This window comes from Mauremys reevesii, linkage group 9 (genome assembly GCF_016161935.1).
Source record: "Mauremys reevesii isolate NIE-2019 linkage group 9, ASM1616193v1, whole genome shotgun sequence".
NCBI lineage: Eukaryota > Metazoa > Chordata > Testudines > Geoemydidae > Mauremys > Mauremys reevesii.
The window spans coordinates 7,486,799-7,503,141 of record NC_052631.1 but is presented as its reverse complement, the minus strand read 5'-3'; the positions used below and the strand labels follow the sequence as shown (position 1 = coordinate 7,503,141).

Sequence of the window (16,343 nt, the reverse complement as noted above, 5' to 3'; positions counted from 1 at the left end):
CCAATTCTTCTCTCGTTTGGGGTCTGTCCCCTCCTCCCACTCCCCCCACCCAGTGGGGAGCTGGTGCCCCAGGGACCCTCACGCACCATGGGCTCCGAATGTAGGGCCCAGGGTCCACAGATCTGCCACTAGCCAGGTGGCTTCTGCAATGGGAATGCAAAGAGGGAAGGCACTGCCTGGGAGAGGAGAATGGCATGAAGGGCACAAGAGCCCCTGTGCACGGGCAGGGGAGGCATGAAACTCCACGTGCACTGGTGAGCACCGGGATCTGTATATGTTCACGGGTGTGTGCGCTGACGTGTTTCATACACAGCCTGCCAAGTCACACCTGTGCAGGTCTGCGCTACCCCCGCCGCCGTCGCCATGCGTGTTCACACAGCACCAGGGTGCCGTGTGGCTGTGCACATGCCCACATCCCCCATGTTCGCTGGGAAGGGCAGGGGCGGCCGCCCGTAATCTCGTTACAGCGAGAGCCCAGCACTGCTCCCTAAGAGGATTGGAGCTGCCAGTTGGACAGTCATGAGAGAGATGCTGCTCAGAATCAAGCGGAGCTTGGCATAATACGGGTTTCCAGGTCATCGGTCCAGGCACAGTAGCACCAGCCGTCCCTACTGCATGGGCTCTGCCTAGAGGGAGGGTAGTGCCCCCTAGCCAGCACTTTAGTGTCCACAAATCCAACAGGCCGGGGAGAGGAGCAGAGGGATTCGGCTCCTTCCTCTCATAACGGGCGGGGGGGAGGAGGAAAGCAACCATTCCCTGACAGCGCCACGCCAGCCCTGCCTGATGCCCTCCAGCCCTAAGCCCCTTCACTAGAGCAAGAGAGTTAGGGGCAGGGGCTGTGAATCGGGGAGGAGTTTGCAATCGGACACGGCTGTAAAAGGGCCAATGGGATTGGGGGCGGAGCATGCCCGGAGCTCCCGAGCAGGAGCAGAGGGGACTGGTTCTCCCTACACTGCTGCAGGGAGACGCCCCCTCTGCTGCTAAGCCCAGATCTGCCCCCCAACCCCAGAGCCTTCCAGTCCCAGAGCAGGGTGCGCAAAGCCCCCATCTCCAGCCACCCCACCTTGAACGTTGCTTCACCCAGTTCTAAGCCAGAGAGGCTGCAGGGAGCTCAGAGCCCTGCGGGGCCGGAGGGACTGAGGTCGGCGTGAAGGTTACAAGAGCTTAACTTGGTCGACTGACAGCTGCAGGCAGCACCACCAGCCCCAACCTCCACCCAGGCCTCCCTGGGAAGCCAGCATCGCCGCCAGCCGTGGTGAGAGTGGGAGCAGAGATGGGCACAGATCAGAGCACGGCTCAGCTGGCAGGGGCCATCGCCTGCGTGACTCCCACTGCCCTTAGGCCCAGGGGGCAGCCCCAGCCCCAGCCCCATGGCAAGTGACCCAGGGCTGGTAGGGAAACAATCCGCAGGCAAGTGATGGGTAAAGCACAGAGGGCCAGGGATTATTCAGGGCCAATGGAGAAGCTAAAGCATCCGGATGGACAGGGAGCCCCATGGTTTGAGATAATCACATCTGATTGGGCTGGAGCAAGACAGCCTGCCCCAGGGAAAGGGGCTAGGTGACACTCCTGCTCCTGGCAACTCCCTGCCCGCACACACTTCCCAGGATTCCCAGGGGGGTGGGTAGAGTTTGCAGGATCCTCTTGTCACAATCAGAGAGCTGGCTGGGGGTAGACAAGTCCCTGGAAAACCCCTTTGCTTAGCAACAGGGATGCCCCAAGTCTTCCCTCCCCCCACCTAGCCATCATGCAGGTGACTGCTGCTGCCTCTAGGGCAGGCGGGGCAGGGAGCATCACGCTCATAGAGTTCCATGGGGAGGTAGGGGTCACCCCAACTCTCCCACGCCCTTGGCTCCCCTCCTCCTGAACGACACATGGGAGCCAGCAGGGGGAGGGGGGATGGGATACAGGCCTCCCTCCACGTCACACACCACATGGTTAGCCACAGCCAGGCTGTGATTACACGGGGGAGAGCAGGGAAAAGCCCCAGGACAGGGGTGAGTTGGAGAGAGCATGGGGCTGTTTTAAGCTGAGTAGAAGACCAGGGTCTTTCCCAATCCCTCTGGTCCAGGGCGAGTCACCCAGGGGAGCCCTGGGCACTGAACAAGTTCCCCACTGAGGTAGCCTCACTGAGCAGGCCCGGACGCGGCGCAGCAAGACATCCCGGAGCAGAATGGGTAGGAGGGGGGAGATCCTGGCCCAGGAGGAACCCAGCCCAGGGAGAGAGAAACCAGGGAAAGTAAAAGGCCAAGCAGAGGAGGAGAGCAGGCGGGGGGGAGACGTCCCATCCCAGGGGGCAGCACACCTGGGCCAGTGATCCCCAGTGCCCCACGCTGGTGAGTTGAATCAGCTTCCTGCTGTTGCAGCCACATCTCCCCATAGCACCAATTAATACTAGGCTGGAGGCATCACCCGTCCCCATGGTAACACCAGTGCCCAGTCAATACTGACAAGGGTTTCCACAGGCAGCCAGGAGAACAAGCCAGGCAGATCTCCCTTTGCAAGGGGGGTCCCCAGCTAACACCATCGATCGAAGTGCAGGAATCAGACGGGGTGGGGATGGGATCTGGCTTCTAATACTTCCCGTTTCTGTGCCTAGTGCCTAGGTTCACTTGACTCAGGAGGAAGAACCCGGGGGTCCAATGCCAGTGATCCTGCCTGGGGCAGGGTTGCTCAGGGTCCACCCCCTCTTGCTATCCCCTCAGCATAAAGGACCATGATCACCTCCCCCCGAGCAATGCAGCACAGTTAAAACGGGAGTAACCCCACTCAGTCCCACCCCCAGGGCAAGAGAGAGACCTTGCAAGCATTTTAGCCAGTCTGGCTCCAGAGGTCTCAATCAAAGGGCCCAGCCCTTCCATCCCCTATTGGGGAAGGCTAGGGCTCCCAGCCCTTCACTGAATCATCTGCATTACAGCAGCACATGGAAAAAATTTTAAGGAAAAAAAACGTGTAAGACTTAGGCTTGATCTACACTTAAAGCTTTAAGCATGGCCTAGCCAGGATGGTCAGAGGAGTGAAAAAGCCACAGCCCCGACCGCCGCAGCAATGCCAACCCAACCCGTGAAGATGCAGCCCTGCCGCTAGAAGAATTAGCTAATGGCATTCAGGGAAGTGGTGTTCATATACGGGATGAAAAACTCCTGTCAGCCTACACTGGCTCTACACTAGAGGCTAGGCCAACAAAGGCTCTGTAGTGTAGACACTGCCTCACTGTACCTGCTCCGTCTGGAAACCTGGTAGGGCTGAAAGAGGCATGGCTGGGTTGTTGGTTCCAATGAACCATCAGAGACTGTCAAGGCATGGATGGAAGTGCCTGGGAGAGTCAATGGAAAGCCAAGGACCAGACAGGAACTTGGAAGGATTGGCAGCTAGGGGAAGCAGGACACGCGGACCCGTCCTGAGTAACTGGAAACAGAAGGTGGAGGTGTTCAGAGTGGGTATAAGAATTGGCTACCAGAGAGGGAAAGATGAGATGCTGAATGCTTTGGGCTACAGAGGCAGGTAATGCTGCAGCAAGGTAAAACTTACATGCGAGTCCTAACCTCAGGACCTTACACGCTGTATTCCAGCTGACTAATAAATATTTTGGTGTGTTGTGAAAAAGCCGTTTTGCAAAGAGACAGAACATCTGCGCGTTGCATTGTTGCCAAAGGAGTAAAGTCTTGCTGCACAAGGAGACACAGGGGTGCTTTAGCCAGTGCGCCCGTATCATAAGAATGTAAGAGGTCCAAAGGTCCATCTAGCCCAGTATCCTGTCTTCTGACAGTGGCCAATGCCAGGTGCCCCAGAGGGAATGAACAGAACAGGGAACCATCAAGTGGTCCATCCCCTGTCACCCATTCCCAGCTTCTGGCAAACACAGACTAGGGACACCATCCCTGCCCATCCTGGCTAATAGCCATTGATGGACCTAGCCTCCATGATCGGGGTAGTGAGGCTGTGGGGCTGACTTTCATAAGAAGTGCTGGCCGAGGGCCTAGCGCTATGTGGGCTGCCCTCCCGGAAAGGTCAGAGGCACGCTAGCCCTGTGGATCAGTGACGCACGCAGACGTCCCAACTGAGAGCAGGGACCCACGGTGCTGGGCGCTGCACAGACAGCGAGAGACCATTCCTGAGCCAGAGAATTTACAGCCACATCGGACAATGGGTGGGAGGGGAAGTGACTTGCCCAGGGCCGAGGTGGGAAGAGAATCCAGGTCTCCGGAGCCCCAGTGCAATGCCCCTATGCCAGACCTTCCCTGGGAGGAGATTCCATAGCCAGCTCCATCTTCCTGGCAGGCAGTTCCCCTGACACACAACCGGAGCTTCCCCCTGGCTCTTGCTCCCCCACAAGGCAGAGTGAAGCCAAGCTCTCATCACCTGCACCAACAGCCAGGCAGGGACCTGCTGCCCCCATGGCCACTGCCAGTTTCCCAGCTGGCACTGGCCCAAACACAGCATCAAAGGGTGAGCCACTGAAACGCAGGCAACAGGCTCTGCGGCCACATCACCATGGCAACCCTGATGAGTCACTGTACTGGGGAAGAACAGGGAAGAGGAATTTCACACCCTTAACAGTCCCAAAACCGCAGAGTTAACTCTTTCCAAGGAGCCAGTCCCAGCCATGGGGCCACACCCAGCCCCAGTCCCAATCTGCAGCCCCCTCTGCCGTCCCAGCCCTGGGCTCCCCCCTCCCCAGCTCTGCCGGTGCCCCTCTGTGCCAATCTCCAGCCCCCTCTGCTGTCCCAGCCCTGGCTCCCCCCTCCCCAGCTCTGCCGGTGCCCCTCTGTGCCAATCTGCAGCCCCCTCTGCTGTCCCAGCCCTGGGCTCCCCCCTCCCCAGCTCTGCCGGTGCCCCTCTGTGCCAATCTGCAGCCCCCTCTGCTGTCCCAGCCCTGGGCTCCCCCCTCCCCAGCTCTGCCGGTGCCCCTCTGTGCCAATCTGCAGCCCCTCTGCTGTCCCAGCCCTGGGCTCCCCTCCCCAGCTCTGCCGGTGCCCTCTGTGCCATCCCAGCCCTGGGCTCCCCCCTCCCCAGCTCTGCTGGTGCCCCTCTGTGCCAATCTGCAGCCCCCTCTGCTGTCCCAGCCCTGGGCTCCCCCCTCCCCAGCTCTGCCGGTGCCCCTCTGTGCCAATCTGCAGCCCCCTCTGCTGTCCCAGCCCTGGGCTCCCCCCTCCCCAGCTCTGCCGGTGCCCCTCTGTGCCATCCCAGCCCTGGCTCCCCCTCCCCAGCTCTGCCGCTGCCCCTCTGTGCCAATCTGCAGCCCCCTCTGCTGTCCCAGCCCTGGGCTCCCCCCTCCCCAGCTCTGCCGGTGCCCCTCTGTGCCATCCCAGCCCTGGGCTCCCCCCTCCCCAGCTCTGCTGGTGCCCCTCTGTGCCATCCCAGCCCTGGCTCCCCCTCCCCAGCTCTGCCGGTGCCCCGCAGTGCCATCCCAGCCCTGGCTCCCCCTCCCCAGCTCTGCCGCTGCCCCTCTGTGCCATCCCAGCCCTGGGCTCCCTCCCAGCTCTGCCGGTGCCCCTCTGTGCCAATCTGCAGCCCCCTCTGCTGTCCCAGCCCTGGCTCCCCCCTCCCCAGCTCTGCCGGTGCCCCTCTGTGCCAATCTGCAGCCCCCTCTGCTGTCCCAGCCCTGGGCTCCCCCCTCCCCAGCTCTGCCGGTGCCCCTCTGTGCCAATCTCCAGCCCCCTCTGCCATCCCTGCCCTGGGCTCCCAGCTCTGCTGAAGCCACTCAATCTCGACCCACAGTTCCCCACACCCGCTTTTGCCTTCCTGGTGTTGTCTTCAGAGATGCCCATCCGGCAGTTTGTGGACCAAGATCCCTGCCCTGCCAAAACCAGCCATCTCTGAAAGACCAGCAAGGAACACAAGAGCATCTCCCCTCCCCAACCTCAGGACACAGCCCCGGGGCAGAGCAAGATCACCAGTGGCCAGAGGTCTCTGGGCCAAGCCACGGACACTGCATTCACTCCAGTGTCTCACTGCTCAGCAGTTCCCAGGAGGGGAGAGGAATGACTGGGATGTGCCCCGGTAGCTGGGGGAGATGCTGGTAGTGGAAGAGCTCTGTATGGAGAGGAGTCACTAGCACGCCCATTTGGGGAGAGGCAGCTCCCCCAGACCCATAGATGAGAGCACAGAATTGAGCCAAGACCTGATCCCAACGCCGCTTGGCTCCCACCTGGACAAGGGCTGGGCCAGGCCAACTCTGCCCCTGGCTTTGGAGCAGTCAGGCAGCCGAGGCCGTTCTCCTGGGAGTGGAAGGGATGTTCAGTCCCAGCTTTGTCACACATTCACATTGCGTGTCCACCATGCCCGGCAAGCGTTAACACACGGCCCCTTCACAGCCTGGCGGAGACAGGGCCTTGCCCTTCGAGGGCACTTGATTGCCCGTTCCAACCAAGGCCAGCCATTACCGCCAGATGCTTGCACGAGCCAGTGTCAAGGTGTCAGCACCGGGGATATGAGTCCACCTCCCAGCTGGGCCCAAGTCTGTTCCTACACTGCCCTGACCGCGGTAAGGGGATCAGAGCCTCTAATGACCTCGGAGTCCTACCCACTCACCTCCTTCAGCACCTGGTCCAGCAGCGCTGTGGTCTCAGGCGACACATTCCAGGGGTCCGTCTCCACCACCATCATGGAATCCAGCGTGCCCTTCTCCAGAACCACGTCGAAGGTGCCGTCTGCGAAGGCCAAGTCCCGAGCGTCCATCACCACCCACTGCAGGCCCTGGCACTGGGCGTAGCGGGCTCGCATGCCCGCAATGCACACCGGGGAGTAGTCAATGCTGGTGACATCTGTGTAGCCAAGCTGGAACAGGTCGGAGCTCAGGGCACTGTTTCCACAGCCTGCAAAAAGGAGGATGGCCAGGTGAGAGCTAACCAATGCAGATGGGTCCATGAACTGCAGGGGTGGTTCTGTGGCCCCAAGCAGAGCCCTGGGTGTTTCACAGCTGGTGAGCAGGAGCCGGCTGCCCCAACCAGCTCAGTTGGCTGTTAACTCTGGAACCTACAAAAGACTATTCAAATGTCAGTGTTAACTGTTTCAGTGCCAGTCATTTTAGCAGCAAGATCCAGCTGATGCACTTTTCCCACTGTCAGTGGATGCAGGGGCAGATTCTGAGGCAAAGGGGTTGCCGTTTGCGGCGGTGTTAACCTAGGAGATCAAGCCTTGGTCACACACAGTATCAAGTCCAGTGGGGGACGGGGGGTTGAGACTTTCCCACTGCCCCCTCCCAGCAGCCTCCCACACCCCCCAGATTGATGAGACAACAACACACATTCCCTTCCCCTAAGTAAGCTGGGGAGCACAGAGGAGTCTGGCCTGTCTGTTGTCACAGCTAATCCAGCAAACCTCAGTGATTTCCCTTCACTGCACCTGGCACAAGAGGTCCTCTCTGCAGCAAGCTCTGGGCCTGCCTCCTTGCCCCGCAACGTGCTGTGGAAGAGACAGAGCACTCAGACTGACAGGGCCCCAGCCTGGGGCGTGGACCCAAACACTGAACAACTTGCTTCCAACCTGACCGGTGAAGCTGGATTTCAGAAGTAGTACACGAGGACAAACGGATATAAATTGTCAGTCAGGAAATTTAGGCTTGAAATTAGACGAAGGTTTCTAACCATCAGAGGAGTGCAATTCTGGAACAGCCTACCGAGGGAAACAGTGGGGGCAAAGGACCTCCATGACTTTAAGATTAAGCTGGATAAGTTTATGGAGGGGATGGTATGATAGGATAACGGGTTTAGTCAATAGGTCAATAACGTGCCACACTGGTAATTAGTACAAAGGGTCAATGTTGGGATATTGTTAGCCTTTTCCAGAGGGTCTGGCTGGAGAGTCTTGCCCACATGCTCGGGGTTCAGTTGATCGCCATATTTGGGGTCAGGAAGGAATTTTCCTCCAGGGTAGATTGGCAGTGGCCCTGGAGGTTTTTCACCTTCCTCCGAAGCATGGGGCAGGGGTCGCTTGCTGGTGGATTATCTGCTACTTGAAGTCTTTAAATCATGATTTGGAGCATTCAACAGCAGAGTCAAGGGAGAGAATAAGTTCAGGAGTGGGTGGATCGGCTTATGTGGCCTGCATCTTGCAGGAGGTCAGACTAGATGATCATAATGGTCCCTTCTGATCTTGAATTCTATGATTCTATGATTCTAGTAACCTCCATTTTTGTGGGGCTCACCAAAAAGGCCTGGGCGCCCCCTGCTGGCTCCGCAGCCGTCATTACACTATTGTCCTCTCTGGAGCCACATGCAAACCACACACATCCAGCCACAGACCCAGCATGGGGCCTCCTGTGCCCCAAACCTCAGCTGGGGCTTCCACTCCTCTCCATCATCAGGATGGGCCTGGCTAGTCTCATGCAGACGAGGGCCAGGAACAGGCAAAGAGTGGCCAGAAATTGGCGCTTGGGTCGTTTAAATCTTGACTAAGGCCTGGAGACCAGCAATGCACCAGAGGGGCCAGCCCCAGTGGGAAGCAGCTGGTCTCCTCCAGTTCTGCTTTGCGACTCCAAGAGCAGTCAGTTCTGGGAAGGGGAGGGGATGGGTGCGTCATATTAACTTAGAGACAAAGCTGCACTTAATGAGAGTTTGCAAATTCCATTTGAATGTCATGGGCGCCGCCTCTCCCGTGTGTCCACACGCGTGGGCAGGTGTGCCTGGGCAGAGGAGCCAAAAGACTGCTCCATCCCACATGGCAACTGGGGACAGACCCCAGCCCTGCTGATCTCTGTCCTCCACGGGCAGCCTGGCCAGTCTCACCAGGGACTAGAGGAGTTTGGCCAGGAACCCAACACCAGAGAACCCGGGAAGAGGAGCCAGATTCTGCCCTGCCCCACTCCGGGTCAGGCAGGTGAGAGACTCCACTTTGGGATTTACTGGGGCCTGCCCTTGTCAGAGTGGTCTGGGGCAAGGAGGGCACTCGGGGCAGCACAAACACCAGAACTGGATCCTCTGGTAACATGGAAGGGACTCAGCCATCCCTGCCATACCCTGGGCTTCAGACACCAGCACTAGCACCAGGTTCCGAGTGTACTACTCACAGGGAGATGGGGCACAGGCAGGGCGTTAAGAACAACTCCCCCCACAGCACAGTACTGCCCCCTCCCAACACCAGGCTGGGATGCAGAGAGAGTGCAGCTCCCCCAGCAACATAGTCCCCCCCCGTGCCAGGCTGGGGTGCAGAGACAGTGCATCTCCCTCAGCAATGCAGCCCACCCCACCCCCCATACCTGCCTAGAGGGCAGACACCGGGCAGCTCTCCCAGTGGCCCAGCACCCCCCGCATGCCAGGCAGGGGTGCAGAGATGGTGCGCCCCCCCAGCGGCCAAGGTCTTTACATGGTTCCTCTGGCAGCTAAGTCACAGTGCTGGGTGCAGCCAGTCGGTGGGTCCCTACACTCCTCCCAGGCTCCCCGTTCCTGCCCCCCTGCCCACCCTCTGAGCTGTGTGGGGAGCCAACCTACCAGGGAGGGATGCGGCTGGGATTCAGAGGGCACTGGCCAGTGAGCAGATTACTGCATCCTGGCCCCGTCTGGCAGGGCTTAACCGATATGGGGGTGAGGGAAGCATCTGTGAATCTCTAGCACATGCGAGGCAGATCAGGGAAGGGAACGGGCTGTCCACACTCCCAAGGGAGCTCCCCGCAAAGGCATCTGGGACGGCCAAGCGCCCTCAGGCCTGGAGCTGGGGCAGCTCCCGAGCCAAGCCTCATGCAGGGGTGGCAGCTAGGCCATGGCAGGTGCATCTCTGGGTGTCTCCCCAACATAGAACCCCCCCCACCCAAGGCTCCCTGCCTGCTCCAGACCGGGTGAGGCACTCCCTTCCCCACTCCAGATGGGGTCTGGCCTAGCACACTCAGCCCCACCACCAGGCTTGGCCCCAGCCCCCACCCCACACCTGTGGGCTCCCCTCCTACCTTTCCTGAGAAGCCCTCAGCCCCAGGGGGATTTGGCTGCTATTAATCACAGATCGCATAGATTGATCCTGTTAGGGGATCAGGCGATTAGACCCGGTTAATCCGAACCTGCTCAGAAACTCGGGGAAAACTCCGGATTAAGGAGGCACCAGGTTAAAAGCTGCAGCAGCAGCCAGATCAGAGATGGATAAAGCACCAGGTGGAATTAAATGAAGCTTTGACTCCTCTCCTCCCCGCTAAATCCCCCAGATGGACTTCCCTTGCGGCCTGCTGGGGGATCTGGTTAATTCGCAGGAGAAGCACTGTGCTCAGGATAGCAAGGGGCAGGATGCAGTGGGCACTGTCCAGTCTCCCCCTCCCCCACCATCACCCCCAAAGGCTTTACAAACCAAGACACAAAACACACGTCTTGTCACTCCTGGGGAGCGTGTTTATAAGAACAGGAGCTGCCACACTGGGTCAGACCACAGGCCACCTTGTCCTGCTTCCTATCTCCATCCACAGCCAGTATCAGAGCTGCAGGGGGACTGTACAGAACAGGGAAATTATGGAGGGATCCAGGTCTTCCCCTCCTGGTAGTCAGAGCTTTAGGGGTGCCCTGAGCATTGGGTAGCAACCCTAAACCGTGGCTAGTAGCCATTGACGGGCCTATCCTCCATGAACTGGTCTAGGTTTTTTGAACCCAGTTCTACTGTTGGCCTTCACAACATCCCCTGGCAAGGAGTTCCACAGGTGAACAGTGCATTGCTTCCCCAGGCAGAGGCATGGATTGGCCAAAATGACCAGGTTCCCCACCCTAGGCGAGGCTGCGCTCTCCTGCTCTTGGACAGCAAGGCCAGAAGGGAATCACCTCCGGCCACCCTCCTGCAGAGAGACTGGCCATAGAGTGCACTCCCCACACCCAACCCACCCACTCATCTCTTCTAGACAGAGACACCTGCTCTTGGGGCAAAGGCTTCAAGTGATGGAGAATTCCCACCCACCCACCCTTCATTGGCTACACGCCCCTGGGTAGGAAGTGCCGACCAAAGCCAGGCTGCTGATACAATATTGTGATAGGCAGCAGCAAAGTGTCTCAGTCTTTCCCGTGCTCCCCCATCTATCCATGTCCTCTCATCTTATCCTTAAATCGAAAGCTCTTTGGGGCAGGGACCATTGTTTGAACAGCTCCTATTGCCACAGAGGCTTGGTGCATGACCAGGGCTCCGAGGTGCTGGGGTTAGAAAAATAAGAATGCGTTGGAAATTCATGCCCAGATGCCAGGGCTGGGCTTTAAAAACATTCAACCATCCTGCTGCCCCCTCTGCCATGCAACTGCCTTCACCAGGGAAAATCTGGGGGGTTCCGGGTTCCAGCCTCCTCCTCCAGGCTCTGTGCTTTGTACTCCAGACTAGCAGACACTGTGTTAGCCAAGACCCCCTGGCTTCTCAGCCCTTTGTCCAGGTGTCCTAACAGCTCCTTGTTGTTAACGGGCTCAAGCCAAGGTTTCCACCCAGTTCAGTTATAGGCCAGCGAATCCCTCCAGAGCCCTCGCCCATTGTTTGCGAGGGGCCTTGTTAGGTGAGACGTGTTCTGGTCAGAGCCCTTGTGACCATCTCAACAGCTGGCCCAAGCACCACCAGGTGCAGCTGGGACATCAGTCGTCCCTCTTCCGCCCGGCCCACGGCAATTGTGGGAGAGTTCGATGTTCACAGAAGGAGTCAGCTGTTTGCTGTGTCGGGTTCAGTCATGCCCCAGACATCCCTGAGTCACAAGCCTGCAATGGCTGCCCCCTACTCAGGTCTTACCTCCTGCACTGCCCAGCCAAGCAGCAAAGACCCCCTTACTAGGCATCCCCAGCACCCGAGCCCCGATGCTCTGTGGGTCGCTGCTCAGCTAGTCAGTAGGTCACCCCCCCACTACTGGGTCATTTCTCAAGTGCCCAGGCATCCTGCATGAAGGGGTGAGCTACTGAGGTGCCGTCTTCTCCATTTGGAAGGAGTCACAGCACATTGTGCCGGGGGCTCTTGCAAACCCCACAAGCTGGGCCACAGCCGGACGTCACATTTCAACTTAAGTGCTGCCGGCACTTGGATGCCCATGAATGAGGAGGCCCCTTTAATTGGAAGAAGCTGCAGCTCTGCCACTCCCCAGTCAAAGCCAAGGGCTGCTGGAAACTGGCTCCCGCCACCACAGAACAATTCCAGCGCTGTGCTGAGGCCAGGGCTCTGCCTGAGCCAGCACAGAGAACCAGACGTCCCGAAAGCGCATCCTCGCTGTAGGCCCTGCAGGTCACCAACGTTCTCCTCCCATTAGCCTCTCAGCTCCCCAAAGGCCAACTGAGCTTTCGTAGCCACCCCCGCAGCATAGTGTTCGGTCTAGATGTGAGATACGGGCCAGGCTGGTTCCCTCAGGGTCTGTCTACACTACAATGAAACAGCCGCAACCGGCCTGTGTCAGCTGACGCAAGCTGGGGCTATAAAACTGCAGTGTGGACACTGGGGCTTGGGCGGGAGGATCCCGGTCTACACTGCAATTTTATAACCCTGTGAGCTCGTCAGCCAGCACGGGCTGGACACGGCTGTTTCACTGCAGTATATAGATGGATCTTCAAAGATTTTATTGCCCAGAATAAAAGGCACCGGCAACAGCCCTGGATACCCTCCCTCAATGCAGTCGGCACACCGGGATTGTCAGCAAATTCACCAGCCAAGGTGAGGGACGTGCAACTCTGCAATGCGCAGACAGCGCGTGCCAGCCGGCTCCTCCATGGCTGTTCTCCGGTCCCAAGCCCCTGGCTCGCAGCGGGTTGTCACAAGCAAGGACCGTGCTCTCGGTCAAAGCCCTGTCCACACTGCAGTGCAAGCCCGGGGTTAGCAGAACTCGACCTAGCAGAGCCTGGGCTTGAGCATCTAAACACGTTTGCAACCCCAGGTTAGGAAGGATTGAACCTGGGTCCCCACCTGGGGCTCCAGCATCGACACTGCATTTTGCAGGCCTGAGTCCACTTCCCAGCACTGTCCCAGAATGCACCCCCTTTAGCCCTCGGTTCGTGGTGCAGCGCGGGAAAACTTTACTGTCCAAACCTGACTCTCCAGAGGACACAGAAGGCCGGCCCGTGGTTGTTTTTTTTTTTTATGTAGACCCCCAGAGCATGTGTTCAGTGTGGCTGCAGCTACACTAAAAAAAAATAGGGCTTGAAACCCAGGCCCCAGTTTGAGTCAGGCGCAAACCCTCCACCCCCGTGGGGCCCTGGGACCCTGGATTGGTCCATGTAAATGGAAGGGGGGTTAGGTTTGAGCCGGAGTTCAAACCCTGGGCTCACGCTGCCGTGTAGACGTACTCTGAGGGGGCCACAGGAGGAATTCTTCCCACGTGGAGGGGAGACAGTTCCTCAGCTGCCACCAGAAAACGCCTTGATTGTTACTGCACAGAAGCCTCTGGATGGGAACCCAGAGCTCACCCTTACCAGCACTTTGCTCTTCCATTGTCCTTGTCACCCGTAGAGCTCGAAGCCCTTCACAAAGGAGGCCAGTATCATTTTGGGGACGGGGGGGGAGAGTTACTGAAGTGTCGCAAGCCCTTAGCCCCATCTTCCATCCTGACCACCCAGGAAGGTGGGGAGGTTTTCGATGCTCTCCCTGGCCCATCCCACTGGAGCAGTGGAGGAGGAACGGCCCCATATAAAGCCAGACCGATGGGTGTCTCGCAGCTCAGCCTGGTGCTGGTCTGCTCCAAATACCAGGGCTCTAGGAAGTGTAGGGAGGTGCCCCCAAGGGAGTGCCTGGCCCTGGCCTTCATCCCGTCACCGCAGAGAAGCGGGGGGGAAGGGGGAAGGGACAACAATTGAAGTGGGGTGAGCTGGGAGCCAACTTTCTCAATGGCCTGAGAAGAGAGACCCTGAAGGAGGTCCGAGCCCCCAGCTGCTAGGGGTGGTGCTGGACACCTCTCCCGGAGGAGGAGGAAGACGGTGGGAACTGCAGCAGATCCTGAGCACATTGGGGAGGGAAGGGAAGGGCACCACAGGACAGATTGAGGACCAGCCCTGAGTAAATGATCCTAGTCTGGGGAGACCCATCCCTCACACAGGGCTTCAGGGCCTCTGCAAAACCCCCTTCCCTCCCTTGAGCACAGAGCCCACAAGGGAGAGGCGCTGCTCAGTCCCAGCCCTGCCTGGAGTAACCTCAGACCTCGCCAGCAGCAGGAGACAGCTCCCACCAGAGCAATCCCAGCCCGGCTTGGGCTACGTGAGCCCTCAGATCCCCGCTCACACCAGGCACAGGTTCGGCAGCTCTAGCCGAGGGGGCCACGGGCACCGAACTCCCTCCCATGGATGTTCCCATCCCACATGCCATCGGCGGAGTCAGAACTCCTGGGTTCTCTCCCATTTCCTCTCTGCCTCAGTTCTCCCCATGGGCCCTGGGCCCGCTGCAGGCGGAGGAGGGCCGCGTGAGCTCTTCTGAGGAAGCAAAGCCTCAGAGAGCAGAGGGGTGACCGCGAAGCCCGGCTGGGGGGGGGTCTCAGGCAGAAACTCCCAGGCATCCCCACCGCTCTCGGGTGCAACAGACAGGAGTGCAGGAGTCTCATTAGCAAAGCACGCCGGGAAAGAACAGCGGGTTTTCCCCAGAGATGCTCAAGGGGAGGCAGGGAAGAGGGGCCAGAGACTGAGGAGACGCTGCACAAGGAAGCCAGCAGAGGGATCACAATCCCAGACACCCCCAGCAGGGCAGTGAGTCCCCCCAGGGTGGGTTTGCAGAGCAGCCCCCAAACACAGACCCACTGCTGCAGTGAGCCCAGCCGGCTTTGCCCTGGGATGCAGCCCCAGCCCTAAGCCAGCTCACAGGGGCAGCCCCCACCCCGAGCTCTGCACTCGCCCGCAACAGGGCCTGGACGGGAGAGGCTGGCAGCATCCAGCACCCTCATTGCTGCTTGAAAGGGTGATGCTGCCCCCTGGTGGCGCTCAGGGGGGAATTGGCAGGTACTAGTTTTCTAGAGGTTACCTCTGCAGCAGAAATTCAGGGTCTCCAATGCACCCCCTGCTGCCACGGTCACCCTGGCATAAGGGGGCCTTGATGGCCTCGCAGACGGATATGGTGTACACACAGGCTGCACTATGATCTATGGAATGGGGTGCTGAGGCTGCAGGCCAGAGGCCTGCTCCCTCCATCGAGTCTTGGGGGGGGACAGGGGAATAAGGGGTGGGCTGGCACATATGGACATCACCTTGGAGGGATAAGCTACGTAAGCCGAGCTGGCATCTTATAGCCCCTCTGCTCCACAAACAGCTTCCTCCCTGGGACGAGGATCTGCACTAGCCCCAAACCTCTCACTCGCCCTGCTGGGCCAGTGGCCAGGCTCAGGACCTGCCTGGCACCAACAATGGACATCAGCAATGGGTGCCGCTGAACCAGGGCTGGGCAAGGCATGTCCTTGGCTACACTTGCAGCCACACCACCCTCCTGCACACGTGGCAGCAAGGGGCATTTCCTGTAGCATAGATCAGGCTTATTAAGTGCCTGCAGTGACTGACTAGCCAGATAGAGCAGGGGCTGTGGAAAACCCAGGAATGGGGGGGGTGGGGAGGGTTAAAACACACCCACACCCAACACCATCTCGGGCCATGTAGGAACACAGGCCACATTAGCCCTCGGTGAGCTATGGTTTTAAATTGAGTTTGGATCTTAGCATGAGTGACAGGCCCAAAGCACGTGACCAAAAAGAAAGAAATGGCGAGAAAGAAGGACAAACGCATAGTAACCCTTTGGAATAGCAGCATTCCCTCGTTTAGTCCTGTTGCTTAGCCCAAACCTTAAAGAAAACATGGGGAATTGGGCACCAGGCGCAGTGAATAAATTGGACAGAAATGCTCAGTGTAGTAGTCAGGGACAAAATATGGCAAAGCGAGAGAAGGGGAAAAACCTTGAGTGCAGCCCTAAACTGCTTCAATTGCCTTTCGCTAAGGTCCAGCCACCAGCAAAGACATCGCTTGTTTGTTAGCAGCTTTTCGAGCAGTCAGAGCTTTTCCTTGCCCCTCTGGCGGAAGATGTCTCCTGGGCCTGAGCTGGTTGGCGTAGTCGGGTGGATGCTGCTCACTGTTAAGAATGTAGCAGAGGGGCTAACAGGGGAGCTTTGTGAGGAACTTCTCCAGGTGGAGGAAGAGCGATTACGTGACCCTTGGGGTAAGTTTGGGGGTGTTGTGCTTGCTGCTGGACTGAAATATACTACGTGGTCTGTTTGTTTGGGGGACCATGTGCTGACTGGTTGGGTGCTGAGCCTGGCAGCCTGCTAGGCAAGGCCGAGAGCTTAACGAGGCTTTTGGAACAGGAGCGGCTAACGGGAGTTTTGTGAGGTAGTTTGGAGGGAGAGTGGGGGGGGGGGGGCGACATACACTAACATTCCTTAAACTTACGCCAAAAAACACCCCTGATGAAAACAAAGCAACGAGCTGCAAGAGTAAAAAGAGGATGAAGGCAGGAGTCCA

General features: G+C 58.6%; 1 protein-coding gene across 2 annotated transcripts in view; it reads right to left on the bottom strand.

Annotated features, from left to right (window-relative positions):
• EEF1AKMT4 (EEF1A lysine methyltransferase 4) overlaps positions 1–16,343 on the bottom strand; it is a 36,347-nt gene that overhangs the window by 15,308 nt on the left and 4,696 nt on the right. For both annotated transcript variants that reach the window (XM_039489271.1, XM_039489272.1), the window contains exon 2: positions 6,535–6,818. In XM_039489271.1, coding sequence (XP_039345205.1) covers positions 6,535–6,818 — 284 coding nt within the window. The remainder of the gene's footprint in view (positions 1–6,534; positions 6,819–16,343) is intronic.